The 27,921-nt window shown below is 51.7% G+C and overlaps 1 protein-coding gene across 1 annotated transcript; it reads left to right on the forward strand.

Moving 5' to 3' along the window:
• LOC113409465 (tripartite motif-containing protein 10-like) lies at window positions 1–27,921 on the forward strand. The gene is made up of 8 exons (XM_026663399.2): window positions 1–29; window positions 548–551; window positions 1,936–2,394; window positions 8,250–8,358; window positions 11,031–11,248; window positions 15,004–15,026; window positions 17,337–17,452; window positions 26,906–27,921. Exons 1-8 carry the CDS (start codon window positions 1–3, stop codon window positions 27,415–27,417), a joined length of 1,470 nt encoding a protein of 489 aa, XP_026519184.2. The 3' UTR covers window positions 27,418–27,921.

Raw genomic sequence — 27,921 nt, forward strand, 5'->3', positions numbered from 1 at the left:
ATGGACATCGTCCCCGTGACCGAGCGCAGGTAAGCCTGCACTCTGGTCACTCGGATGTTAATCAGTTCCCCTTGTCAAAGCTGACAGGGAGTAATTAGACAATCAGGCTGGATGGTCTATGGAGCCAATTATCAGTCCAAGGCTGATAAAGAGGCAGGAAGGAAGTGAAGGTGAGGAGAGAGAGAGGGGACCAGGGCTAGTTAAGCTCAGTAACATGGAGGCCTCAGGGGGAGGAAGACCTATCTTCCCCTAAGGTCCTAGGGAGAGGGCCAAAAAGTGCTGTTGATGCTCCTGTAGAAATGATGGAGGGAAGGCTACAGTGAAGGCACAACCACTGGGTTTGGTGCAGTTACCACGGGGAAGAAGGCAGGAGAGGAGCCTATCAGTAAACTGTGACGGTCCCCTTCTCTGTCGCTTCCCCTCCCTCACTGATCCCATGGATCTCCCTTTTCCCTTCCTCCTGGGTTGCTGGGTCTCCAGCTAGACCCTGCCCTTCACCCTGTTCTTGGGGGCTCTCCGCTGGGGGCTGCCTCCTCTGTGCTTCCAGCTGGGTGAGGAGGGGTCTCTTCATTCTGTGCCCCCGGCTATTCCTTTCTCCGGGGCTGGTTGCCCGGCCCTGGTGTTCCCCCTGCATCCATCTGAGGGAGCAGGGCTCACTCCTCTTGCAAGATCCATTGCATCTTACTCCTACCCCACCCGGACTGCGCAGACTGTACGCTCCCCTATAGATTGGGGCTTGCCATGTCCTCTAGGGCCTCCAACGTGATTTCACCCTGGCTCTGCTGCCTCCTCTGCTGTGTCCCGGCCACAGACGTATGGTTAGTACATCTGACCAGACACTGTACAGGTCCCCTTTCAACCGGACTTTCCAGTCAAAAACCGGACACCTGGCACTCCAGACAAACGCAAGTCTAGGGTCCATGGCTCACATTTCCCCTCCAGCAAAGCAAGACCAAGCAGTAATTCCAAACTCAGTCTTGGTCCAAGGGGGAAGAAATGGGGGGAAAGTATTTTTCCCCTCCTCTATACTGAATGTTGTAAAAAAATTAAAACTACGAGCCTCTTTCTGAATCTTATCTGCAGTCTCCATGGGTTGGGCTATACATTGACATGGTAGAGTCATAAAATTTAAAACTTACAATTGCCCTTCAGTTTAAAGGTTGCTCCCGATTTAATTATTTACTGAATTTCATGGTCAGGATGCAGATAAGAGAACGTATTTATCCGTCCTAATCCGAATCAATGAAGTCCAACCACCATACACCTCGCTGCTGATCCACAAGCTCTTAACGCTGGAAGTGACTGTAACGCTGACAGTCCCAGGGACAGGTTAGCTGTTCAGTGAGACACAGCAAATCAAGCACTACATTGTTTTTTTTAATTCAATCCCATTCCAGCAGTTCTCAAACTGTGGGTGGGGATCCCAAAGTGGGCCATGACCCAGTTTTAATGGGGTTGCCAGGGCTGGCGTTAGACTTGCTGGGGCCCGGGGTTGAAGCCCAACCCCAAACCCCACCACCTGGGGCCGAAGCCCGGGGCTGAAGCCAAAGCCCAAGGGCTTCAACCCTTGGCAGTGGGGCTCAAGTTACAGGCCCCCCGCCCAGGGCTGAACTCCTGGGCTTTGGCTTCGGTCCCCCCTCCTGGGGTCATGTAATAATTTTTGTTCTCAGAAGGGGATCGCAGTGCAATGAAGTTTGAGAACCGCTTCGTAGACTTTCCAGTGTCTGTGTCTGTGACTCGCTCATTTCAGATTAAGAGTGTCCTTGTTCAATTTAGCTTGAGGGCTTTTTGTTTTTTCCCCGTCTATTCATCACCCACCCTTTCATTTCCTGTGTTCTTTCCAGCTTCCTCCCCTCCCATTCCTCCTCTTCCTCCTCATCCCATATTGTTTCCACTTCCTCCTTTTCTTATCTTTTACCTTGCTGCTCCTCCCAGAGTAGAGAGCAGAAGGCAGAGATCCCAGCAGCCATGGCCTCAGGGACTCCTGAACAGGAAATCACAGAGGAACCCATATGTCCCATCTGCCTGCAATATTTCACAAAGCCAGTGAGCGCAGACTGCGGGCACAACTTCTGCCGGGGCTGCATCACTCGGTACTGTAAAGAATGGACAACGGGAGACTACGGGCCTTTGTGCTGCTCCGTCTGCAGAGCTCGGATCCGGACAGGGAATCTCCGGCCCAACCGGGACCTGGCGCATATAATAGAAAAAATCCAAGAAGAGGGTTTAAAAGCAGACGAAGCGGGAAAAGAGAATCTGTGTGCGAGACACAAGGAGAAACTCAACCTGTTCTGTGAGAAGGATGGGGAAGCCGTGTGTGCGGTTTGCGAGAGATCCCCAGAGCACAGGTCTCACCCGGTGCTTCTCCTTGAAGTGGCTGCCTGGAAATATAAGGTAGGAAATGAACTGGATCTTGGTTAATTCGATCCTTCCCTTTTCAGCATGATATGGACATTCCTCCCAGAGGAGCTGGAGTTTTTCCGAGTCTCTCAGAGCCACCAAGTCCCCAGTTTCCCAGATTCCCCTCCCCCCCTCAATATCTCCAGCTCTGACAAAATCTCTCCCCTGCAGGCCCCGCTCTTCTGTCAGTTGCAGAGACCCCTGGCCATTGATGCTGTCCCAGCCAATCAACCCGGCTCTGTTCATTAGGGCACTAGAGCTCAGTGTGTGGTGCTTTCTCCACCAAGGGGGTTTAAGCAAGATGTGGCCGTGCTGCTGGCAGGCCAGGAATAGAGAGAACAAGCTGTTCTCCCTCCACACCCCTGATAGCCCAGGCACCGCCAGCAGGCGTTCACATTCAGGATGCAACCCTCACTCTGCTGCATGCAGCATTTACAGTGCTGCGTTAAGGCAGAGACACTAAGGACACCTCTCTAGAGTCCCAGCTCCTGGAGTCAGTTGCTTTGCACCAGAACCTTCTTGGTTTCCTTTTAAAAATAATAAAATTAAGTAAGTGGCTAGCCCTCCTGTTTGCAGAGGAAAAGCTTGAAAATGGGAACCCACCCTAAGTTCTAGCCCTCATAGTTATGAAGCAGAGGCATCGACTTCCTGCTTTCCCGGGGTGGGGAACTTGACTCGTGCTTGGGCCCAGGCCCCACCCCCACGCCGCCCCTTCCCTCAAGGCCCCACCCATGCCCTGCCTCTTCCTGCCCCTGCTCTGTCCCCGCCCTGCCACTTCCTGCCCTGTTCCTCCCCTGAGCGTACCCCTCCCTCACTTCACCTCTTCCTGCCCTGCTCCTCCCCGTCCCCCCCAGCACCTACTGCTTGCCGCTGAACAGCTGATCCTCAGCGGGCAGGAGGCCCTGGCCGGGGGCAGGAGGAGTTGATCAGCAGGGCCTACCAGTGGGTGCTGAGCACCCACTATTTTTTTTATGTGAGTGCTCCAGCCCCGGAGCACCCATGGAGTCAGTGCATATGTTATGAAGAAATCTTTAAACTATTCCCCAAGTTTAACCCATGCAGCAACATTTGCCTGAGTCTGCAGAGAGCCTGAGACAATAGTCCTACCCCATAGATTTTTTTAAGAGAGTGTTAACTACCACCCACAGCACCCCAGCACCGCACCAAAGGGCTTTGTGCCTGGCAGAAGTGGAGGAGCACAGGGGGTCACCCACCCGCCCAAGCAGATATGGCCTGGCTACAGCGAAGTCCTGAGTGATGGGGGCCTGCTGAACCCATGACTCTTGTGGGAGAGGATAGTGGGGGTCTCTGTAAGTAGTGGGGCACAGGGGTCTTCTTGCCATGGGGATTGTCAGCAGTGAAGTGGGAGATGTCTGTGGGCTTAATGAAGGGTAAGTGAAAGTCAAATGTTGGATGACCATGTGCGTGAGGGTGCAGGGGTTGTACAACTGGTCTTTGGAGTAGGCTAAGTGTTTGAGTAGAGGGCAGATGGTAAACGTCTCTCCTTTTTATCATGTTCTTTCTTCCCTCTTAGCTCCCCCCTCCCCCCCCCCCCGGCCTTCAGAGTCAACTGACCATTACCTCATCGTAGTCCCAAACTGACCAAGGGAAGGGGAGTGACTCACTCGAGAGTCCAACAGATCCTTTGTTGTTGCCTAGGCCAGTGTCCTTTGTTCCTGTGAGGCTGAGCTGGGTTTGTCCCATACATGCCCTGATGAGGTGTGAACTGCCCCTCTGCTCCTGGAGAGTTTTGCCTGGGCTTGTTTTAAGCCATGGGGACACATTTTCAGCCTCATAACTATATATATGAAATTACAACCTATAACATCACTGTAACAATAACAACAATGCTCAGTGCATCATGAGCCTTCCGAAGACACCCAACATGACAAACTTTGCATTGGATACCACACAATCCTATTATAAGAATGAACATGGGGGTGCAGGGTGTTCCCCCGAGGTACAGAGCGTCACACTCCCAGTGGCCCTGGCTGGGGTGAGGTGGGGGGGGGCTGAGAGCTCAATCGGGGCCACTGGTGGAGGTGGGCTGAGAGCTTAGCCCCGGCTGGGGTCGAGCTCTCAGCCTCGGCTGGGACCACAGCACAGCTCTCGGCCCTGGCTGGAGCTCTGAGCCTGGAGCCTCTCCCCCGTTCCATCACTTGCCCCCGGCCCTGACCCCATTTTTCCCACGGCTCCAGTCCCATTCCTCCCCTTCCCCTGTGGCCCTGCCCCCGTTCAGCCTCCATTCCTCCCCTTCCCCCGTGGCCTCATTCCCGTTCCGCCTTCATTCCGCCTCTTCCCCCCTAAGGCCCCGTCCACACTCACTCCTTCCCCACCCCCGCTGAAGCCTCAAGACCGGAAATGCTTTGTGCCCCAACCTGCATTACGTGCCTCTCCTGGGTATTGGCACATGGGGCAGCATTCAAAGAGGACGTAGCTAAAGTTGCATAGGCACGTACTGGAAGTCGGTATTTCTGGTTTGCAGATATTTGCATTTGGCTGGACTTAGTGTTCTGGAAGGACACGCTATGCCTCCAGACAACCTGAACTCTGCCTTGAGTAGGGTGACCAGATGTCCCGATTTTATTGGGACTGTCCCGATATTTGCTCCTTTGTCCCGCGTCCCGACCAATGTTTGGTCGGGACACTTGACAAAAAAGAAATTTTGCCCTCCCGGCGGGACTTTCGCCCCCCCGCCCCAGCTCCGCCCCCTCCTTCCCCCATTGGCTCCCTCCCCAAATCCCCATCCTGGCCCCGCCTCTTCCCCAACCATGCAGCATTCCTCCTCCCTCCCAGGCTTGCAGCTGCATGGCGGCGCAAGCCTGGGAGGGAGGGGAGTGGCGACGGTGCCTGAATCCTGGAGCTGGTGAGTCAGCTCCGGTACCCGGACACCGGGCGGGCGGGCAAAGGGGGGCTGGCAAGGGAAGGAGATGGGGGGGCTCAGCTCTGAGCCCCCCGCCGCACCAGAGGGCTCCTGCCCGGCCCCCGGGCTGCTGCACACGGGGGCCGGGGCCGGGAGCGCAGCCTGGAGGCTGCTCCAGCCCTGCAGCCCGCGGGGCAGCGCGGTGGGTCCGGGCGGGGGCAGCGCGGAGCGGGCAAGGGCTGGGTGGGCGGCGCGGGGGTGTGGGCCGAATCCCCGCTGCTGCCGGGGAGCCCCGCACCTCTCCCTCCCGCTCGTGGCTGCAGCTCCTTCCCGGCGGGAGGGAGACTAGGCGCGGGGGACGAGTTTCGCATGTGGCCGGGGCAGCGGGAGGCGCGTCCCGCTGGGAAGGAGCCGCAGCCGCGAGCAGGAGGGAGAGGCGCGGAGCTCCCCAGCAGCAGTGGGGATTCGGCCCGCGCCGCCCACCCGGCCCCTGCCCGCTCCGCGCTGCCCCTGCCCGGACCCACTGCGCACCGCATATGCCCATGGCAGGCCGGGGGGCGGGAGGCTCCGGGGGAGGGCAGCGCGCGCGGCCGGGGCCTGCCAATGCCCCCGGCCCCTTTGAAACTCCCTTTTTTTTTTGCTCCCCCCCCCCTTTTTTCGCTCCCCCCCACCCCGTGTCCTGATATTTTATAGTGCTGATCTGGTCACCCTAGCCTTGAGGGAGGTTTTAAGGGGTGAATTTCAAGATTTTGACCACAGAGAGCAATGTTGTGGGTAGGCGGTAGGGTCCTTTAGGCAGTTATAATTATCATGTAAGTTTGCACTTGTGACACAACTGTGGCCAGGTAATGATGATAATACTTAACCAGGGATGCTGGAACGGGGGGGGGGGGGCAGAGGGCCATGCCGCCCCCTTTTAAAAGTGGGGGGAAGAGGCGGCATGGAAGCGGGGCCTTGGGAGAAGGGACAGTAGGGGGTGGGAGCTTGGGGAGAAGGGGCAGCGCAGGGGTGGGGCCTCGGGGAAGGGGTTGTGTCAGGGGGGCCTCGGGGAAGGGGCCTCATTGAAGTCCTGCATCTAAAGGCCCCTCTCCCAACCTTACAGGAGGAGCCACTGAACCCGGGGTTCAACTGAGTGCGGGGGACAACTAAGAAATAACAGGATCGGGAGTGGGGGTCATAGGTTCAAAATTCCCAATTTTCAATTTTGCTGCCCCCAAAGGGTTATTCGGTAGACTCTGAAAAGCTGTTTTCTTCAAGGGTCTGTATCTTAGAAACTCCTTGGTCAAATGACCCCAACTTTAGATCACTAGCTCGACCACACAGCCTCATGAAGCACAACAAATTTCAATGCAGTCTGAGCAACTGGGCAGATTTTACAGGGCTTATAATAAGCACCCTTTAAACAGAAAGACGTGCTTAACCTTCACTACAGCAGAGGTAGTCCTCTGCTATGTTTATGTCATATCTGTGCTGAGAATTTACATGTGAAGAGTATCCCGCTCTAAAGGATTCACAGTCTATAAAAAAATATAGAGGAGGTAGAAAGTGAACCGGGAGCTGCACCTCCCATCTGCTCTCTGTTTGAAACATGCTCTGCAGGGTCTGCACGCACTTTGCATTAAATAGACCAGAGTCATTTACTCTCCCTCCTGGTGTCACGTTCTCTGGAGTGGCTTAGGAATGTGAGTGCCGACCTCAGGGCAGACGGGCAGAAAACCGGGCAGACACCCCAAACTGATGGTGAGTTCTATAATTAGATTTTACCAAGACAGTAACAAAAATGAACTCCTGGATCACTCCACCAGTCTTACCATGGAGTCACAGACATGCCCCTTAGGCTCTCCAGTCTATCTTTCCACCCAGACAAACTGGACTTTGTGATAAATGGTCACTTATACCAAAAAACATACCTTATTTGGGTTGCTTCCAGTCCCAAGAGACCAGTCACTTACCCCAGATCAACTGGATCATCCAACCAAAGATGACACCTGTAGCCAATCCTATCTAAATATTTATTAACTAGGAAAAAGGAATAGGGTATGCTATTCAATGTCCTTCATTTGCATTCCATGCAGCTTCTTACGGGGTATACACAATGGAAATGTTCGCTACTCCATTATAACAGGATACAGATAAGTGAAAACAATGCAAGTAACATCCCATTAGTTCTCATGAAGTTTAAACACCAACTACGTTCTTATATGTTTAACAATCGCTTTGATCTATACTACTACACAAGTGAATTGGTTTGGCATGAGCTGGCACCTGGTCTGCCAGCGTCACACCCGGCACAGCTGAGTTCAGTGCAGGATCAGAGAGTGGGGGCAGAGGTGGCTGTCTGACACCTTTCCAGCTCCTGGTAGTATCTGCTCCTCCAGGGTCCTGCCTGGACCCTCAGCCCCAGGGGCTGCTCTGACTCACCCTCTGTTCTCTGGGTGATTGTAGCAGCTGAGAATAGGCAAAGTGCAGCATGCTTCAGCCACAACCCCTGCCTTCCCAGCGGGCCCCTATGAAGGAGGCTTTGAGAGAGCTGGTGAATGGTCATTCTGCTGGCTCATTGCCATAAAGGATTCCCCCTGATGCCGGGGGATTCACCCATTTGTCTATGGTGCTCACTTCAATTCCAATAAAGGAATCACCCATTTCTGGGACCAAACTACCCTGATCACTCAGAGCCAGGGCATCGCTGGGTGCAGGGCCCCTTGCTGCTGTGCATTGGGCAGCCCAGAACGATCGCTGTCAATATTACTGCCGGGGAAGGGGATCCAGGGGAATTACTAGAGACAAACCTCCTCCCACCCAGCACCTCCGTCTGGCCAGTGGGTTTTCAGGGAATTGGCATCACATCCTCCTGCCGATGGCGACAGTTTAGAAAGAGTTTCATCAAAGACCAGATTCTATCCACACTGGATATATATTTTTTGTTGTGGTAGGAACAAGTCCCACCCCATCACACAAATCACACGCATCATTTTTCTCCACTCAGAAACAAACCCTGACCCAACTGAAGACTCTGAAGAAAGAGCGAGAGGAGCTTCTGGGATTTAAGGAGACCGAAGAGAGGAAAATGAAGGAGTACCGGGTAAGTGCCCATAGTCAATACCCAGCATTTCTCTGTAGTGTTGTGGGCATGGGGGTGTGTTTCTCTGTGACCCTTCTGGGTCACGGTTGCAGAGCTAGCAGCACCTCTGTCCCCTTTCTGGTGTCCCTGAGTGCACGCCTTGCACCTTTACCTGTCCTGACATGGAATTCTGTAATTTTCCCACTCGTAGATCGGGCCCTGGGCTACATAACCCTGGGTATCGACCATTCTCACGCCGTAGGCCCAGCTGTGTTCTGGCACCTGTAGTTCTTCCCTCCAGGCAGTGGCGAATTAATGAGCCCCTGCCTAGGGGCCCTGGCCAATTTGGGGGTTCCTGCAGGAGCACCGGAACCTGAGTAAAAATGGGGGGGCCATTGGGGCTCTCTCACCTGGGAACTGACGAAGGCTGGAAGTCAGAGAGGAAGGCAGAGCATGGGGATGGAGTTCACTACAGCTTGGCTGGTGCCTTGCCCCAGAATGGACTGTGCTTTAACCTGTATGTCCCTGTGCTAACCTATGGGTGTCCCATGCTGTGTTCTAGTCCACTAATAAACCCTACGTGGTTTGGGGTGTCACTGCAAATGTTGGGTGCCTGAAGAGTGGACAAGTCTCTATCAGGAGGGCTGGAGCCCAGGATCTTAGTCTAAGGAAGTGGTGAGGCCGCGTGGTCCTTCCTGAAGGAAGAGTGAGACCCCTCGGGGGGGTCTGGCACATCTAAGGGGTTCCTCCAACCAAGAGACTGTTCAAAAGCTGGGGCATAGCACCGATCCTGTGGACCTGTGACAGCTCAGTGTACACCTATACTGCAGCTGGAGGCATAACTTCCAGCTCAGGTGGGCGTATGCACGCTAGCTTTGGTTGAGCTAGCGTGCTAAAAATAGCAGTGTACTCACAGTGGCAGGGTTACCTGCCTGAGACCCAACCTAGGGTCTCACACAGGACTGTACTCAGGCAGGGCCGGCTCCAGCATTTCTGCCGCCCCAAGCAAAAAAAAAAAGCCGCGATCGGCGGCGGCAGTTCAGCGGCAGGTCCTTCGCTCCTAGAGGGAGTGAGGGACCTGCCACCCCCGAATTGCCACAGGTGCCGCCCCTCTCCCTTGGCCGCCACAAGCACCTGCTTGTTAAGCTGGTGCCTGGAGCCGGCCCTGTACTCAGGGCAGCTACGTTGTCCCACCGCCTGAGTCCTCTCCAGCTGGAAATGACCCCTCCAGCTGTTGTGTAGATCAGTGGTTCTCAACCAGGGGTACATGTAACCCTGGGGGTGCACAGAGGTCTTCCGGGGGTACATCAACTCATCTAGATTTTTGCCTAGTTTTACAACAGGCTACATAAAAAGCATTAGCAAAGTCAGTACAAACTAAAATTTCATACACACATCCTTATTTATACTGCGCTATGTACTATACACTGAAATGTAAGTACAATATTTATATTCCAATTGATTTATTTTATAATTATATGGTAAAAATGAGAAAGTCAGCAATTTTTCAGTTGTAGTGTGGCTGTGACACTTTTGTATTGTTATGTCTGATTTTGTAAGCAAGTCGGTTTTAAGTGAGGTGGAACTTGGGGGTATGTAAGACAAATCAGCCTCCTGAAAGGGGGACAGTCATCTGGAAAGGCTGAGAGCCACTGGTGTACATGTGCTTCAGTCTGGTTTCCCCAAAGAACTCCCCCCCCCGTCTTCAAAGAATTTTTTTTGCCAGGGGCTATATTCCTTTTGATCCTCTATGTGTGTGTGTGTGTGTGTGTGTGTGTGTGTGTGTGTGTGTGTGTGTGTGTGTGTGTGTGTGTGTGTGTGTGTGTGTGTGTGTGTGTGTGTGGCTTATTTGGAACCATTCTATTTCCTTCCTGCTAGATTTTTTCCCCTTTCAGCTCCCCATGAAACTACAGCAATACATTCATACAGTAAACATTCTAGTAAATACAAAGCAGTCACAATTTTTACAGAACAGCTCAATTTCCGTCTCACCTTGTATTACCACATCTGAAAATGTGTGTATATTTGTGTGTATGTCTGCCACTCCCTGTGGGTGTAGCTATGTTTCTGTTTAACACTTTGTGTGTGTGTGTATTATTATTCAGTTACTGTTGTCAGGATAGCATGATTTCCTCACTTACGTTTTGCTGCTGTGCAGTTTTGCGTGTGTTCCCCAGTTCTCTCTCCCCAGCCACCCATTCCTGTGTGGTTCTGAGTCCGGCTCTTAGATCAGGATTGTCAGAGGTCGGTGATATCACATTATTCCAAGCATGCCAGACGTTGCACGCCGGTAACTGAAATTAGGCCTCATGAGGGAGTTCTAGAAAAAAATTATTTCGCATCCACAAGAAGTGTCTCACAAATTGCTGAATTGCAGAGGTCATGGGGAAGTACTCCCCTGGCATAACCAAGGCTCTATGAAATGTCTCATGTTTCTCTCCTTGTCCCTGCTCTTCCTTTTCAGTTGGTCTGGCTACTTCCACCTTTTCATGTTCTCTGTATGTATAAATATCTTCTTGCTGTATGTTCCATTCTATGCATCCGATGAAGTGGGCTGTAGCCCACGAAAGCTTATGCTCAAATAAATTTGTTAGTCTCTAAGGTGCCACAAGTACTCCTGTTCTTTTTGCGGATACAGACTAACATGGCTGCTACTCTGAAACCTTTTCTCTATTTGTGTCTCTTGACTAAAGGACAAAAAAGAAGCTGAGAGGCAGAAGGTTGTGTCTGAATTTGAACAGCTGCACCAGTTCCTGGAGGAACAAGAGCGACTCCTGCTGGCCCGGCTGGGAGAGCTGGAGCAGGAGATTGTGAGGTGGCAGAACGAGACTGTCACCAAACTCAACAAGGAGATTTCCCATCTCAGCGAGCTGATCAGTGAGATGGAGGGGAAGGGGCAGCAGCCAGCGAGGGAATTCCTGCAGGTCAGACTGAGATAGAGACACCTCAGATCCCTCTGCCTCTCTAAGTATTTATCCACAGTTGAACAGGTTCAACAGGAGAGACTGTGAAAAAACCCATGTAAGAATATTCAAGGGCCCAGTGGTTAGAGCCCTCTCCTCAGTAGCGGATTTGCCATGGAGCCACTGGCGCCATGGCGCCGGGTCCACACTCCAGGGGGGCCCCGGCCAGGTCCACTCTTCTCTGCCCCCTGCTCTCTCCTGTGGGGGGCAGAAGCTTGGTGCTCCTGGCACTGAGGCTCCTGCTGCAGTAGGGCAGCCAAACTCCCCCTCCCCTGCCTCCTCTCACAGCTTGCTCCGTTCCTGCCCTCCCCCTCCCTGCCACCGATCAGCTGTTTGCCGATCAGCTGTTTGCTGGCAGAGGTGGGGCGTTGGGGAAGGGGGGTGGAACGAGCATACCTACTCTGTGACTGCAGAGCTGCACAGCCAGGCTGAAAAAAGAAGGTGCTGCTCAGCTCCGGGGACTTTGCAGCTGGACACCACCTTCTGGGTGTTAGGGCTGGTTGAGCTCCCTTCTGTGTGCTGGGAGCCATCCTTCATCTTGTACAACAGTGAGTGCCCATGGTGGGGCAGGCAGGGCAGGGGGACAGAGGCAGTGGGGAGGGAAGGGGGTGGGATGGGGAGGAGATGGAGTAGTGGGGAAGGGGCATGGGATGAGGAAGGGAAGGGGATAGGGCAGGGATCGGCAACCTTCAGCACGCGGTAAGCCCCTTGGTGGGCCGGGCCGGTTTGTTTACCTGCCGCGTCCGCAGGTTCGGCCAATCGCGGCTCCCACTGGCTGCAGTTCGCTGCTCCAGGCGAATGGGGGGCTGCAGGACAAGGGATGTGCTGGCCGCGGCTTCTCGCAGCCCCCCATTGACCTGGAGTGGCAAACCACGGCCAGTGGGAGCCGCGATTGGCCGAACCTGCAGACGCGGCAAGTAAACAAACCGGCCTGGCCCGCCAGGGGGCTTACCCTGGTGGGCCGCATGCCGAAGATTGCCGATCCGTGGGATAGGGGAAACGGGGGCCCAGCATGCGGATCCCCTTGGCAGCAGCTGGGGCTCCCCTGTTAAGCAGGCCCATCAAACCCTCATCCTGACAAGCCCCACCTCCCCTGAATCTGTACCACCCCGGTGAGCCTCCCCAGATACCCTCCCCATTGAGCCCCAACCACCTACACCTAGACCCCCACCCAAATGAACCCTGTAGATAAATCTCTGTATTAAGCATCTTCACATAACTTTCATATGACTTTGTATTATGCCTCTTCATATAACCCTGTATTAAGCTATTTTCATACAACTTTGTATCAAGTCCTTTGAAATAGGAACTTTGTATCAGATCCCTATGTAGAAAAACTTATAGAAAACTTTGTGTTAAGCCTTGGTATAATGTTATAGCCCCTAAGGATAGTTAAAGTAGAAGAAAAATGTCTTTTTGCTAGGCGTAGAATAAGATCTCTCCCCCCTCCCCCTTAATCGATTGCCATGTTGAATGAATGAGGTGTGAATGAGCAAGGCGTGGAAGGCAAGCACCTCCAGACAGCTAGTTGGAGAGGGGATGGAAGCCAGACCCAAGGACAATAAAACTTGCCAAGTGGGCTCACTAAAGAAGAGCAGACATATTGATGGCCTGGGGGGGGAGGGGTGTTAGAAGCAAGCACCTTCTTTTGGAAACACCCTCTTTGAACAGCAGTGGGACAACACCCAGAAGGAAGCAGCACAAAGGACCAACTGACACAGAGACAGATTTTGAATCTGGTACAGATTTGCATGAGAGGGAAGCTGCTATAAATGTGAGGTATCTTGCAGAGGACCCCGGGTCTTGTCTTGTCAACATCGGAGCATCAATCCGGATTGGCAGAAGCTCGGCTCCACCCCTCCCCCATCTAACTCACCTGGCCAGTGCAGTTAAGGGGAGCAACTAGTTGGTAACAACAACAAGACAGAGTGTGTGTGTATGTGAGTGCATGAGTGTAATATAGATCATATGCATATGATACAGTGTTGATTGATGCATGTATTACCAATGAATGTGGCGTTTGCCTTATTCCCCCTGAAAAGATCCTGTGCAGTACTTTAAGTACAACAACCCCCTCCCCTCCGCCTGCTGAGCTCCAACCACTTTCACTTGGTCCCCCCTGCAGATTCCCATTTCCCTTGCACCTGGCACCTCCCTGTGCATCCAGATCCCCCACTGAGCTGCCTGCACCCAGACTGCCCCCCACAGACCCCTCTTACCCCCATCTGGATCCCCCCACACTAAGTCCCTCTGCACTTGGATCCTGCTGCCGGGCTGAGCCTCCCTGCCCACATCTGGTGTGCCTGCACAAAGGAGCAGGGCCCCAGGGTGTTTCTGGGGCAGGCCTGGCCCTTGTGCTGTGTCAGGGTCAGGGTCAGTCTCACTGCCAAGTCCCTGTCCCAGGGGGGTGGGGGAGGCTGCAGGGTATTCTCCCACCTCCATGCAGCCAGTGGCCTGTGCTCCTCACTGCCACGGTGGAGCTTCCACATTTATTTATTATAAAAAAAATTCAGAATTTTAAAATATTATGCACAGAATTTGATGCAGAATTCCCTCAGGAATATGGGGCACTGTACAGCTGTGACGGTGGGACTGTGAAGGGGGTGCTGGACAGTAGGAGATCTGTGGGTGGGGGAGCTGGGCAGGGGGATGGTGGGCAGGGTGCTATGCAGTTGTGGTGGGAGGTCAGCGGGAGGGGTCTCTAGGCAGGGGGTGCTGGGCATAGGGATCTGTGGGGGAAGTCTCTGGGTGAGGGGGCGCTGGACATAAGGGCAGGGCACTGGGGGAGGCAGGGGGCAGTGTGGAAGGGGCACACTGGCAGCACAGGGCTGGGCAGGCCAGTGTGCGTCTAGCAGTTTTGGGTTTGTAAACAGTGCCCTTGTGCTGGGCTGAGTGGGGCCACTCCCACTGTGCCTCATTGCCCCCAACCAGCCCCTCGCTCCGCGGACCGCCCCCCCATCACATGCCCTATTTGCCCAATGGGGGCCCACAAATATGTTTGGCGCCGGACCCACAAAAACTTAATCCGGCCCTGGTGGGGGACCCCCTGTTTGAACCCTTTCTTGGCACAGGGGGGAACTGAAAGTAGGTCTCCCACCTCCTGGGTGAGCGCGCTAACCACTGGGCTAAAAGTTATATGGGAGCCTGTTTCCTCCTGTCTTCCACAGAGATCCGGCCTCCCTGTAGTAAGGTGAAAAACTCTGTGAAAGGGATGGGGCTTAGGGCACACCCCACTCGTCAACTTCTCCCATTGGCTGTCTCAAGCAGCTCGCCGCCCAGCCTGCTGACTTTGTACAGCCGGGCGCCTGTCTCTCTTCATGCATGGTATCGGGAGCCTAGGCTTCCTGGGGCACCTGGCATTGGCCACTGTTGGGAGACAGGATACTGGGCTAGATGGACCTTTGGTCTGACCCAGCCTGGCCGTTCTCATGTTCTCTTATGTTCTTTGTGGATCCTGTCACTCTAGTGGTTTTCTAGGTGCCCAAAAGTTAGGCACTGCAGCAACTCGGTCCGTTTGTGGATCCAGGCTGTAGCTCATTGGTTTCCATGTGCTACTTACACACACACGTCCCAATTCCAGACAATAGAATGTGACCAAATAATTGCAGGAGATACACAGTGGCCAGTTAGGAAAATCTGGCCAGAGCAGGAGGGAGCCCCCGTGTGTGGTATATGGGACTGAGCTTCCTTCTCTCTCTCTCTCTCTCTCCCCATAGGACTCCAGAAGCACCTTGAGCAGGTACGTGGCTCCTCACTTTCCATTCACATTTCTGCATGGGTGGCGGGTGAATGACCCCCTTCAGGGAGGCTAGCCTTGGCCACGCGCCTACCACCCAAGGCCTCTCCCCCCACCCGCCAGAGCCTCGCACACCCCCCGCTGCAGCCAAAGGAACTCCGGCTGGCCCGCCCCAGACACGCTGGCTGACCCGACCCCCAGGCCAGGCTGAGCTGTCCCAGGCCACTGTCTGGCCTGAGCACTGTCCCAAGCCACCCCCACCCTGGCCAACAGCCTGAGCCCAGGCTCCAGGCCGCTGGCAGTAGCTGAGCCCCCGCCGGCTTCAGGGAAAGGGGGAGGGAGAGCAGGGCCTTGGGGTTGAGCGTGGGTGGGGCCGTGGCAGGGGTTAGGGGAGGCTTAGCCTCCCCTGACCTTCGATAGCCACCATCCATACACGTCTCTGTGCCACTTAGGGGCTTGAATAAGATGTTTAAAAAAATCATCCCAGGACACAACAGTAAAGCAGGGCAGGGTGACAAATGGGGTCAGAATCTCCCTCTGTTTAATACAAATGGGGGATATCTCCTGTGTTTCCTATAAAACTAAACGAATATAGATATTTTTATAATCACCTGAATTCCAAGGGTGGGGGAGATGCCCCAGGGCTCTGGGGGTGGAGTATGGACCTTTCACCTCTAGGGGTACGTCTACACTACCCGCCGGATCGGCGGGTAGTGATCGATCTATCAGGGATCGATGTATCGCGTCTCGTCTAGATGCAATACATCGATCCCCGAACGCGCTCCCCGTCGACTCCGGAACTCCACCAGGGCAAGAGGCGGAAGCGGAGTCGATGGGGGAGCGGCGGCCGTTGATCCCGCCCCACGAAGACGCAAACTAAGTCAATCTAAGTCGATCTAAGATATGTCAACTTCAGTTACACTATTCTCGTAGCTGAAGTTGCGTCTCTTAGATTGATCCCCCCTAGTGTAGACTAGGCCTTAGACTCTGGTTCTGTCGTGTCCAGGTCAGGAGTGAAGAGAAGTCTTTATGACCTGTTAATTATTTGGAGACTTGTGTGCAGGGGCAGTCAATAGGTGGACTGCGGGCCAAATCCAGACCACCTGATGCTTTTGAACGGATCCCAAAATCTTTTTCATTTACTTCTTCTTATCATTATTGTAATTACCATATATACTCGTTCATAAGCTGAATATTTTTGGTAAAAAGGTGACGCATCGAAGAGTGGGGGTCGGCTTATAAACGGGTCTACCCCCAAATTTTATGATTTTAAACTCTATGGAATCATTGAATTGAATATCTAATATATTGTTGTTTTGTTTACCTGGAGCGTCTGCAGGCATGGAGCACCTCGGCTCCCTGTGGCCGCGGTTCGCCATTCGTGAATGCTCCAGGTAAACAAAATGTCCAGGCCCGCTAGAGGCCTACCCTAATGGGCCAGGAGTCAAAGTTTGTGAACCCCTGAAATATAGGGTCAGCTTATGAAAGAGTCATACCGTTTTTGCTATTTTTACCTAACCATCTTGGGGGGTCCGCTTATAAATGAATGGGCTAATGAACAAGTATATATGGTATTTCTTTTATTATTTTCTCTGGAGTCTGGACCTTGACTATACCTTGACCAAGTAATTTGGACCATGACAAAAAATAATTGACTACCCCTGAGGAACAAACTAGGGCAGTGGTCCCCAAACTGTGGGGTGCGCTCCCCTGGGGGGGTGGAGGAATTTTGGGGGCCAGGCCCCATAGGGTGGGAGCAGGGAGGGAGCACCACCCAACTCCTCTCCATGCTGGGCCCAGCTCTGCCCTCATTCCCTCTCAGCCCCCAGGCCAGATCCACCTTTAGCCCAAGCTCTGCCGCTGAGCCAGTATTGGGGGTGGGAATGGGGTGGGACAGATTCCACTACTGGTAAGGCGGAGGCACAACAGGAAAAGTTTGGGCACCACTGAACGAGGGAGACAAGAGTTGATCTCAGTCCAGCCTCTGTGGCGCAGAACACAAATTTCATCAGGAATATTGGAACTGATTGGCCATCAGAGCAGGAAGGCCAAGGAGTGGACGGCCATGGGGATTGAACTCCCTTCCTATCCCTTGAACTGGTCTCCCTGGATCAGAGTTGAAACAAGTTAATGGGCTACTGGTGCGGGGACCTTGCACTGCCATTGCCTGGACTGTACCTCATCTGAGCACTGGTATGTACAAAGCAATTCATTCTCCAGCCTCCTTAGTTCAGCAACATTCACTAGTTCGACATTCGGAGTCAAATATGAAAATCCAATGATCTTCCATTAACAAAATCTGTTGCGGTCTAGGTGCAAAAAAGGGAAGTTCCAGGTGCCGGTGAAGATCTCTCCTGTGCTGGAAAAAAGACTCAGCATTTACTCTCAACAAACTCTTGCTCTAAAGGCAACTTTGAGGACCTTCAAAGGTATTGAGAAGGGGAAACCGAAACGTGTCCGTGACGCTGAGAGACGAAGGGCTCTGGTCAATTATTTCATGGTTAGATGCTGATGGAAAGTAGAAATAAATGAAATTGACGCATTAAATCAGAAGAATGGGCTGGGGCATTGGAATGGAGGGGGAGCCAGGGGGCCATGGCACCACCACATTTTACTGACCGTAAGGGCGAGCAACGGCAGGGAGAGGGCAGAGAGGAGTGAGCCGGGAGCAGGGCTTTGGAGGAAGAAGTGGCGCAGGGGTGGGGCCTCAGGGAGAAGGGGCAGTGTGAGGGTGGGGCCTTGGGGGAGAAGGGGCAGAGCAGGGGCAGGAGAGAGGGATGGCACAGGGGCGGGGCCATGGTTTTAAGAAGTTTCTGCCGCTCCTGGCCTGGGGGGTTTTCCAAGGCAAAATAAATTATTATTCAAAGTCAATAATCCATGTGAAGGGGATTCATTTTCCCCGCAAACAGGTTTCTCCTAAGCCATGGAAATATGGGGTCCAGGTGAAGGGAGCCGGATCACATGTTCCTGTCTGACAGATTCAGTTGTGGCATAATCCTGGTCATACATAGAGCCCTGCAAATCTGCAGTTATCCGCTTTATATACGTGGCTGCGGATGCGGATATCCGCGGACCATGTCTGCGATCGGATGTGAATACAAATTTTGTATCTGCACAGGGATCTCGTTATAAATGGAGACTGGAGCCGATAAACTGCTATTTAATAACAGAGAGAAACTGTGACCGGGGTCTCAAGGGGGGCCACAGTGAGGTTACTTAATTAGGGAAAACTGCAAAGAATGGGGCAGACAATCCCCAAAGCTTGTGGTCATTCCAGTACTTAGATCCACCAAGCTAGCCTCAAACAATTTTATAATACCTCTCTGGTTACCCAGAAGCCAAAACACAGTTCCCTTAAAGCAACCCAGCCTTAGGCCTCCATCCAGACACCCAAGTCAAATATGATGAGGATTACTGAAAGTCTTATTCATCATATAAGAAAGTTCTACCAATCCCAAAGGATCAGACACATTACCTCCCAGGTTAATGAATATTCCAGATCTTACCCAAATACATGCTTACAGCCAATAAACTAAAATTTATTAAAAAAGAAAAACGAGAGATTATTGGTTAAAAGATCAGTATGCATACAGACATAAGTACAGTTCTGAGATCAGATTCATAGTAGAGATGATGAGCTTTGTAGTTGCAAAGAGTTCTTTCAGAATTAGTCCATAGGTTATAGTCCAATGTCCATATTCTGGGTGATCCAATGGGACTGGATAGCTCAATCTTATGACTCAAACTTCCCCTGCATAAAGCATCGAGCAGATCTGAGATAAAAAGGATCAGGACCCAAGAGACCTTTATACAGTTCCAGGCCTTCTCTTGACAGCTAGGAGTTCTTAGGTGAACAACAGACAACCATGGAGACTTTGAAGTAGACCTATTTCCTAAGCATCACTAATTAGCTACAGGGATTAACAAAAGACAATTGACTGTTTTCCACCATTTGCAGGTGATTTGCTGTACATTTCAAAGAGAGACGAATACAGTAATATCACTATATTTACAGTTCATTTAAATATTAAGATCTCCTTTTGATCTCTGAATTAACAGAATACAGCACAGACAGGACTGTTTGATTACATTGTTAACCTCTTGATTACATTGTAAACACACAGTTAGTATCACCTCTAATTCTCTAACAATACAGGTTTGCATTTCAAAGTTCTAGCCTATCTAACATGAAATGGCCCTAACTACCATTTACATACTTTTCTAACATGTCACTAAAAAATGACTCTGGGTCATTTATCCTGCAGGATGCTTAACCCTTTCTGGCCATGCGTCACAGAAAGTAAACAAATCCAGCAAATAATGCGTGGGTCTGGGAGTCAGGAGAGCTGGGTTCTGTTCCAGCTCTACCACTGATTCACGGTGTGACCATGGCCGAATCAAGTAATGGCTCCCTGCCTCAGTTTCCCCCATTATCAAAAGCAGGGAGGGTGATCATAACTGCAGACCTCACAGGAGGGTGTTAGTCTGATGCTTAACCTGTGGCTGTATTAAAATGCTTCCAGCTCCCTGGATGTAAGAAGCTCAATGGACCTGATTCTCAAATGTAATTTTCCCAGTGGGTGCTCCACCCCCGTGGCCCATCCTCATGCCGCCTCTTCCTGTCCTGCTCTGCCCCCTCTCCTGAGGCCCTGCCCTCGCTCTGTCTCTTCCCACCCCTGCTCTGCCCCCTCCGCGTGGGCCCCCCGCCAACCCACCTCTCCCTCCTCTCTGCCCCCTCCCCCGCGTGCCTCCCACCCTCGGAACAGCTGATTGGCGGCCAGCCCCAGGGCCGGAACCAGTGTGGCTGGCGGGTGCTGAGCACCGCCTGTTTTTATTTTCCATGGGTACTTGGGCCCCGGGGCACCCATGGAGTCGGCGCCTACGGCTGTGGGTGATCAAAGCCTTAGAAAATGAGATCCTGTGTGTGCAGAGGGTACATGTGAAATCCTTGGAGGAAACAAGTGATATAGGTCCTGGTTCTTGTTTATGTTAAGGGTTCTTTACACCTTTACCTCCCTGGCAGTTTAAAGGGGGCTTTAAAGCTGGTATAAACATCTCACTACGCTGCCAGAGAGGCGTAAATGACAATCAGGGCCCTAGTCATGCGCCGTGTGCAGAGAATATCTGTGATTCTCATTTATCATCTTTTGTCCTGTCCAGAAATTTTCCCAGAGTGTCTTCATTTCTCTGCCTGGTTCCATATCTCTACCGTTTTGTCTGTTTCAAAATCAAAGCACAAATAAATCAAACAGTAAAAATTTTGCCATAGACACAGCAGCATGACATCTCCCCTCTCTCCTCTCTCTCTCTCTAGACACACTGTCATCTGACCTGAAGAGAGACTGGGGACTGTCTCCAGCAAGGGGTGTGAAAAAACTATACAGAAAGGGTGAGTTTTCCCAGCGTTTCCCCCTCCACACACACACACTCAGATTAAGAGCAAATTAGACTCTCAATTAATGTGCAAAAAAACTTTCTGGGATCAAACCCCCAGAGGCCCAGCTCACCCTGATCTAGGCATCACATGCAAGTGAGAATGGAGCTGCTGTGACACACACCGACCACCTCTCCCTGCCCGGGGGGATCCAGTGCTGAACACACACTGCCTGTGATTGACGGGGGGCTGCTGTACCCCAGACAGATGGACACTGATGGAGGAGGGGGCAGCTGGACGGACTGACTCTTGCTGTGGCTGGGCTGCAGGAATAATATTAAGTGTGAAGTCTCCGTTTCTCCCTCTCTTGTCATCAGTGGCAGTGATGTGAATTGACCTGTAACCCTTTCACTGCCAGGTCAATGTTTGAGCGGGAAACACTGAGGCAATTCAGGACTTCCCAGCTGTGCTGTTCGTTTCGAGGCGCTGAGGCCCACATCGGGACATGGGGGTTGCCATGCTCAGCTTTGCAATACCTGACATGGAGGCACTTAGGAACTGGGTTAGGCGAAGAGGTGACACATAGGGAGGGCATGGGGCGGGTCAAGTGCCCCCCCAGATTGGTCTTCCGGGGAGGGAGAGGGGCTCTGTTCTTCTCTCCCTGTGCCTCCCCCTGGCACGTTGGGCCCCTCTCCCTGGCAGCCGGGCGGGGAGCGGGACGGAGCCACTTCTGCCTGAGAGCGCCTGGCTGGAGAGGCAGCTTTGTCGCACTCTCCACCCAGCTGCCAGGGAGAGCAGCCGAACGTGCCGGGGGGAGACGCACGGAGAGAAGGACAGAGAAGTGGCCCACCCCCCGCAGGTAACGTGGGGTGGGGAGAGCGCTATGTCCTGGGCTGGGCGCAGGATGGGAGGGGTCACTGGGCAGGGGAGACGTGGGGCAGTCACATGTCCTCTCCATTAGCTTGCGCCTCGGTTATGTATGAGGAGAGAGAGGTGCGTGAGAATGGGATCCACGAAAACCAGCCTCCTAGCTAGGGAGCCACCGAAGCTAGCCAGTGGGAGACCCCCGCCCCGCAGCATTTTATGTGGAGTTAGTAACCCCCAAGCAGGCTGTCAAACTCCTACTATGCCAGTGCAGGCTGTGTGGAACAGCTCAAGAGCATGAGTGCCAACCTCGGGGCAGACTGTTAAGAAGCAGGGCACACCCCCCAACCTGGCTGTGCGTTTTACAACACTTAGACTTCACCCACCAAGTGTCGAGTGTGAACCCCTCAGGCACTAGAACAGTCTTCACGTGGAGTCACAGACCGTCCCCTTGGGTGCTCCAGTCTATCTTGCCACCCAGGCAAGCCGGCCTTTGCGATAGAGGGTCCCTTAAACCAAAAATCACACCAATATTCAGGTTACGGCCAGTCCCAAAGAACCAGTCCTTTATCCCAGGGAAATTGCACCTTAGATCTTACATCTTATATTGGATTTGTAAAAGGTTCAGAAAAGGGCCACAAAAATGTTTAGGGGTATGGAACAGCTTCCATATGACGGGAGGTTAATAAGACTAGGACTTTTGAGCTTGGAAAAAAGACGACTAAGGAGGGATATGATAGAGGTGTATAAAATCATGATGGGTGTGGAGAAAGAAAATAAGGAAGTGTCATTTACTCCTTCTCATAACACAAGAACTAGGGAGTCATGAAATGAAATTACTAGGCACCGCACAGTCAAACTGTGGAACTCTTTTCTAGAGGATGTTGTGAAGGCCAAGACTATAACAGGGTTCAAAAAAGAACTAGATAAATTCATGGAGGATAGGTCCATCAATTGCTATTAGCCAGGATGGGCAGGGATGGTGTCCCTAGCCTCTGTTTGCCAGAAGCGGGGAGTGGGCGACAGGGGATGGCTCACTTCATGATTTCCTGTTCTGTTCATTCCCTCTGGGGCACCTGGCATTGGCCACTGTTGGAAGGCAGGAGACTGGGCTAGATGGACCTTTGATCTGACCCAGTAGGGCCGTTCTTATGTTCAAAGACAATGCTAGTAGCCAATCCAGTAATAAACTATCTAAAGATGTAGTAATTCAGAAAAAGAAGTGAGAATTATTTACAAGCTTAAACACACACACAAATAAGTCAGAGTCTTAGAATCATAGAATCATAGAATATCAGGGTTGGAAGGGACCTCAGGAGGTCATCTAGTCCAACCCCCTGCTCAAAGCAGGACCAATTCCCAACTAAATCATCCCAGCCAGGGCTTTGTCAAGCCGGGCCTTAAAAACCTCCAAGGAAGGAGACTCCACCACCTCCCTAGGTAACGCATTCCAGTGCTTCACCACCCTCCTAGTGAAATAGTGTTTCCTAATATCCAACCTAGACCTCCCCCACTACAACTTGAGACCATTGCTCCTTGTTCTGTCATCTGCCACCACTGAGAACAGCCAAGCTCCATCCTCTTTGGAACCCCCCTTCAGGTAGTTGAAGGCTGCTATCAAATCCCCCCTCATTCTTCTCTTCTGGAGACTAAACAATCCCAGTTCCCTCAGCCTCTCCTCATAAGTCATGTGCTCCAGACCCCTAATCATTTTTGTTGCCCTCCGCTGGACTCTTTCCAATTTTTCCACATCCTTCTTGTAGTGTGGGGCCCAAAACTGGACACAGTACTCCAGATGAGGCCTCACCAATGCCGAATAAAGGGGAACGATCACGTTCCTCGATCTGCTGGCAATGCCCCTACTTATACAGCCCAAAATGCCGTTAGCCTTCTTGGCAACAAGAGCACACTGTTGACTCATATCCAGCTTCTCATCCACTGTGACCCCTAGGTCCTTTTCTGCAGAACTGCTGCCTAGCCATTCGGTCCCTAGTCTGTAGCAGTGCATGGGATTCTTCTGTCCTAAGTGCAGGACTCTGCACTTGTCCTTGTTGAACCTCATCAGGTTTCTTTTGGCCCAATCCTCTAATTTGTCTAGGTCCCTCTGTATCCGATCCCTACCCTCTAGTGTATCTACCACGCCTCCCAGTTTAGTGTCATCTGCAAACTTGCTGAGAGTGCAGTCCACACCATCCTCCAGATCATTAATAAAAATATTAAACAAAACCGGCCCCAGGACCGACCCTTGGGGCACTCCGCTTGAAACCGGCTGCCAACTAGACATGGAGCCATTGATCACTCCCCGTTGAGCCCGATGATCTAGCCAGCTTTCTATCCACCTTACAGTCCATTCATCCAGCCCATATTTCTTTAACTTGGCGGCAAGAATACTGTGAGAGACCGTATCAAAAGCTTTGCTAAAGTCAAGGAATAACACATCCACTGCTTTCCCCTCATCCACAGAGCCAGTTATCTCATCATAGAAGGCAATTAGGTTAGTCAGACACGACTTCCCCTTGGTGAATCCATGCTGACTGTTCCTGATCACTTTCCTCTCCTCTAAGTGTTTCATAATTGATTCCTTGAGGACCTGCTCCATGATTTTTCCAGGGACTGAGGTGAGGTTGACTGGCCTGTAGTTCCCCGGATCCTCCTTCTTCCCTTTTTTAAAGATGGGCACTACATTAGCCTTTTTCCAGTCATCCGGGACCTCCCCCGATCGCCAGGAGTTTTCAAAAATAATGGCTAATGGCTCTGCAATCTCATCCGCCAACTCCTTTAGCACCCTCGGATGCAGCACATCCGGCCCCATGGACTTGTGCACGTCCAGTTTTTCTAAATAGTCCCGAACCACTTCTTTCTCCACAGAGGGCTGGTCACCTTCTCCCCATACTGTGTTGCCCAGTGCAGCAGTCTGGGAGCTGACCTTGTTCGTGAAGACAGAGGCAAAAAAATCATTGAGTACATTAGCTTTTTCCACATCCTCGGTCACTAGGTTGCCTCCCTCATTCAGTAAGGGGCCCACACTTTCCTTGACTTTCTTCTTGTTGCTAACATACCTGAAGAAACCCTTCTTGTTACTCTTAACATCTCTTGCTAGCTGCAACTCCAAGTGTGATTTGGCCTTCCTGATTTCACTCCTGCATGCCTGAGCAATATTTTTATACTCCTCCCTGGTCATTTGTCCAATCTTCCACTTCTTGTAAGCTTCTTTTTTGCGTTTAAGATCAGCAAAGATTTCACTGTTTAGCCAAGCTGGTCGCCTGCCATATTTACTATTCTTTCTACACATCGGGATGGTTTGTTCCTGCAACCGCAATAAGGATTCTTTAAAATACAGCCAGCTCTCCTGGACCCCTTTGCCCTTCATGTTATTCTCCCAGGGGATCCTGCCCATCTGTTCCCTGAGGGAGTCAAAGTCTGCTTTTCTGAAGTCCAGGGCCGTATTCTGCTGCTCTCCTTTCTTCCTTGTGTCAGGATCCTGAACTCGACCATCTCATGGTCACTGCCTCCCAGGTTCCCATCCACTTTTGCTTCCCCTACTAATTCTTCCCTGTTTGTGAGCAGCAGGTCAAGAAAAGCTCTGCCCCTAGTTGGTTCCTCCAGCACTTGCACCAGGAAATTGTCCCCTACACTTTCCAAAAACTTCCTGGATTGTTAGTTTCCGAAAGGAGGTAGAATCTTCTTGTAATAAGCTCCCACATCTCTGGGCAATGTTGAATAGACTCAGAGGAGCTCATTAGCCTTGGTCTATGCTACAGAGTTAGGGCGATGCAAGGCAGCTTACTTCGACCGAGCTCTGTAAGCGTCCACACTAAAATGTTGCTGCCGCCGACGTAACTCGCCCGCTACACCGCCTTAATAACTCCACCTCTGTGAGAGGTGGAGCTCTTAGGCTGATGCAGTTACGTTGATGCAGGGTCAGCACAGAATCGGAGCAAGCGCTCCTGGTGAGGACACGCACCGCCGAACCAAGGAGCGTAGTGTGGACATGCAAAAGCGATTTAATGATGGCAGCGGCTGTGCGTCAACGTAACTTAGGTCCACTTAATTTTGTAGTGTAGACATGCCCTTAGTCTCCTCTCTGTCAGCAGGAGGGTGTGCCCCTTCACGCCCATGTTCCAAGGTAATATTTAAGTGTTTGCTCTGAAACTGTAAACCCCCCAGTCAGGAGAGAAGCAATACCAAGTGTGACGGTTTGGACCCCCTGGGATGTCACCTGGTGTGCTGAGATACCACTGAGTCTACCTGCTCTGCCAGTCTGGGCCCCCTTTAACCTGTCTTGCTGAGCCAGGCTCTTAAAAAACCTCCTCTAACACACACAGGCAGGGCCACACCCAGCTGCAGATCAGCTCTGGGAAGACTCAGCTTAAGGGATTTTCTACAGCACCCAGATGTCCATCTCTCCTTGGAGTACAAACCCAAAATTATATGAAATTCGCCTCTTCCCTCAATGTGAAGGAGCGAATGCACAACTTATCGCCCCACCCCAGTTAGAAATCACATAAATTGGGTTACATTGTAAACCAGAAATAAATGTATTAACTATAGGAGATGTGTTTTAAGTTGTTAAGGAGGTAGCAGACAGGACAAAGCAGATTACTAAGCAAATTAAATCAAACAAACAAACTAAGCTAGTTTCACTAAAGAAATTGGTTACAAATAGTATTTCTCACCCTAAATGTGGTTCTAATAATCTTCTTCACAGGTCAGATGCCCTTCCAGCCTGGGTCCAGTTCTTTCCCCCAGTTCAGTCTTAGTTGTTTCCAGCTTAGTTGTTGTTGGATGGGGTAGCAGGGGAAAACTGACCATCAGGATTACCTCACTCCCCACCCTTAAATAGCATTTGCATAAGGTGGGAGTTCTTTGTTTCCCTAGATTGAACCCCGTCTCCCCCTCTTACAATGGATGGTTACAAGAAGTCCCAGGTAATGTTTTTGTATCAAGCCACAAGACCACCTGACTATGTAGGATTACAGCATCCATGAGTCAGGGGCAATATGGAGCATCCATGGGAAGGCCAAGCTTTTCACAGTTCATTGTCCTTACTGATGGGCCATCCGCCCTGTCTGGCTTTTCCATTGTTGTACCTGAAGTGTTGGCAGTGGGCGTCACCCAGAGTAGCATAGTTGAACTACAGATATATAGTCAATATTCCTAACGTCAGATACAGAAATGATACATGCATACAAATGGATAATCACATTCAGGAAATCATAACCTTTCTAACGATTTCTCACATGAGCCATCTGGCATAAAGTATATCTCAGTTATGTCATATTCATATCATAAGCATATTTTCACAAAGAATATGGAATGACACGTCACACCGAGTGTGAAATACTGGTTTACCAAAAGAGGTGTCATCTCCTGCCCCAGAAAAGGAAGGCCCTTGGACACCAGACAGGTCATTGTGTAACATCAGAGGACAAAAGACTTTGTTGATTGATCCCCCAAACCCCCATGAAAAGGAGACCTTCATGAGGACACGTCCCATCAGCTTGAACTCTAGGGCCAGGACAGAAAGGCAGAAAATCTGGGAATGTTCCAACCAGAATAGGGCTGCTGGGGAGTGTGAGAAATGGTCCCAGTCTCCCCCAGGGCTGAGCTCTGCCCCTAATGCTCTGATTCTCTCTCTCCCCAGAGAATGTGACTCTGGAGCCAGACACGGTTTATCCCGGACTCGTCCTGTCTGAGGATCGGAAAAGTGTGCAATGTGGAGACACCCGGCAGGATCTGCCTGACAATCCCGAGAGATTTGATCCCGTTCCCTGTGTGCTGGGATGGAAGGGGTTCACTTCGGGGAGACATTGCTGGGATGTGGAGGTGGGAGGTGGGGAACGCTGGGCCGTGGGGGTGGCTAGAGAATCACTGAGGAGGAAGGGACTGATCGACTTTAACCCTGAGGGGGGGATCTGGGCTGTGGAGCGGTGTCTGGATCAGTACCGGGCTCTCACCTCCCCTGAGGTCCCTCTCTCCTTGAGCCGGAACCCCAGAAGGATCCGGGTTTCTCTGGACTATGAGGCAGGGCAGGTGGCATTCTGCTATGCAGATGACGAGGCCCCGATCTTCACTTTCCCACCGGCCACTTTTGCTGGGGATAGAATCTGCCCTTGGCTCTGGGTCTGGAAATCCCAACTCCAACTGTGTCCCTGAGACGGGGCGGGTGGTGGGGAGAGAGATATCCCACTAGAATCCCATCAACAGATGGGCTTCTCTAGGACCTACCATCACCTGGAGGCTACAGAGGGCTTCTGCCTCATCAGAACAGGAAGAAGATCGTGATGAGGCTAGACCAGAAACTGATATTGACCAGCTTGTTCAGCACTTATTCTCTGCATCCCTGGAGGACTCTAACATTCAGCAGGGTCAGAGACTGAGATGGGCAGATCTGGTGGAGGGGAGGAGAAGGTGAGGACTGGAGAGGAAACCTTTTGTGCTGGGCGGGGGGAATTAATAATCTCCACAGAGTAGGAATGTTGTATATAGAATTTTACAAGATTATTTTTTATTTTTATGCAGTGGATCTTACATTGTTGTTATTCACACAATCGTTGTTGTCTACAGGGAAAGGTTTGTTTGTTGTTTGGGTTTTTTATGTATATTAATTCTATAAAACCTCCCTTTCTTCTGGGTGTGGGGTTTAAGATCCCAACTCCA

Source organism: Terrapene carolina, unplaced genomic scaffold, assembly GCF_002925995.2.
Source record: "Terrapene carolina triunguis isolate 2854851 unplaced genomic scaffold, T_m_triunguis-2.0 Scaffold33452, whole genome shotgun sequence".
Classification (NCBI taxonomy): domain Eukaryota; kingdom Metazoa; phylum Chordata; order Testudines; family Emydidae; genus Terrapene; species Terrapene triunguis.

What these genes read in the sequence shown, in the direction of transcription:
- LOC113409465 (XM_026663399.2), top strand. Translation starts at nt 1, where the DNA reads ATGGACATCGTCCCCGTGACCGAGCGCAG. An exon ending in CAGCGAGGGAATTCCTGCAG is followed by an intron (nt 11,249 to 15,003) that starts GTCAGACTGAGA and finishes CTCTCCCCATAG; the next exon opens with GACTCCAGAAGCACCTTGAG. An exon ending in AACTTTGAGGACCTTCAAAG is followed by an intron (nt 17,453 to 26,905) that starts GTATTGAGAAGG and finishes CTCTCTCCCCAG; the next exon opens with AGAATGTGACTCTGGAGCCA.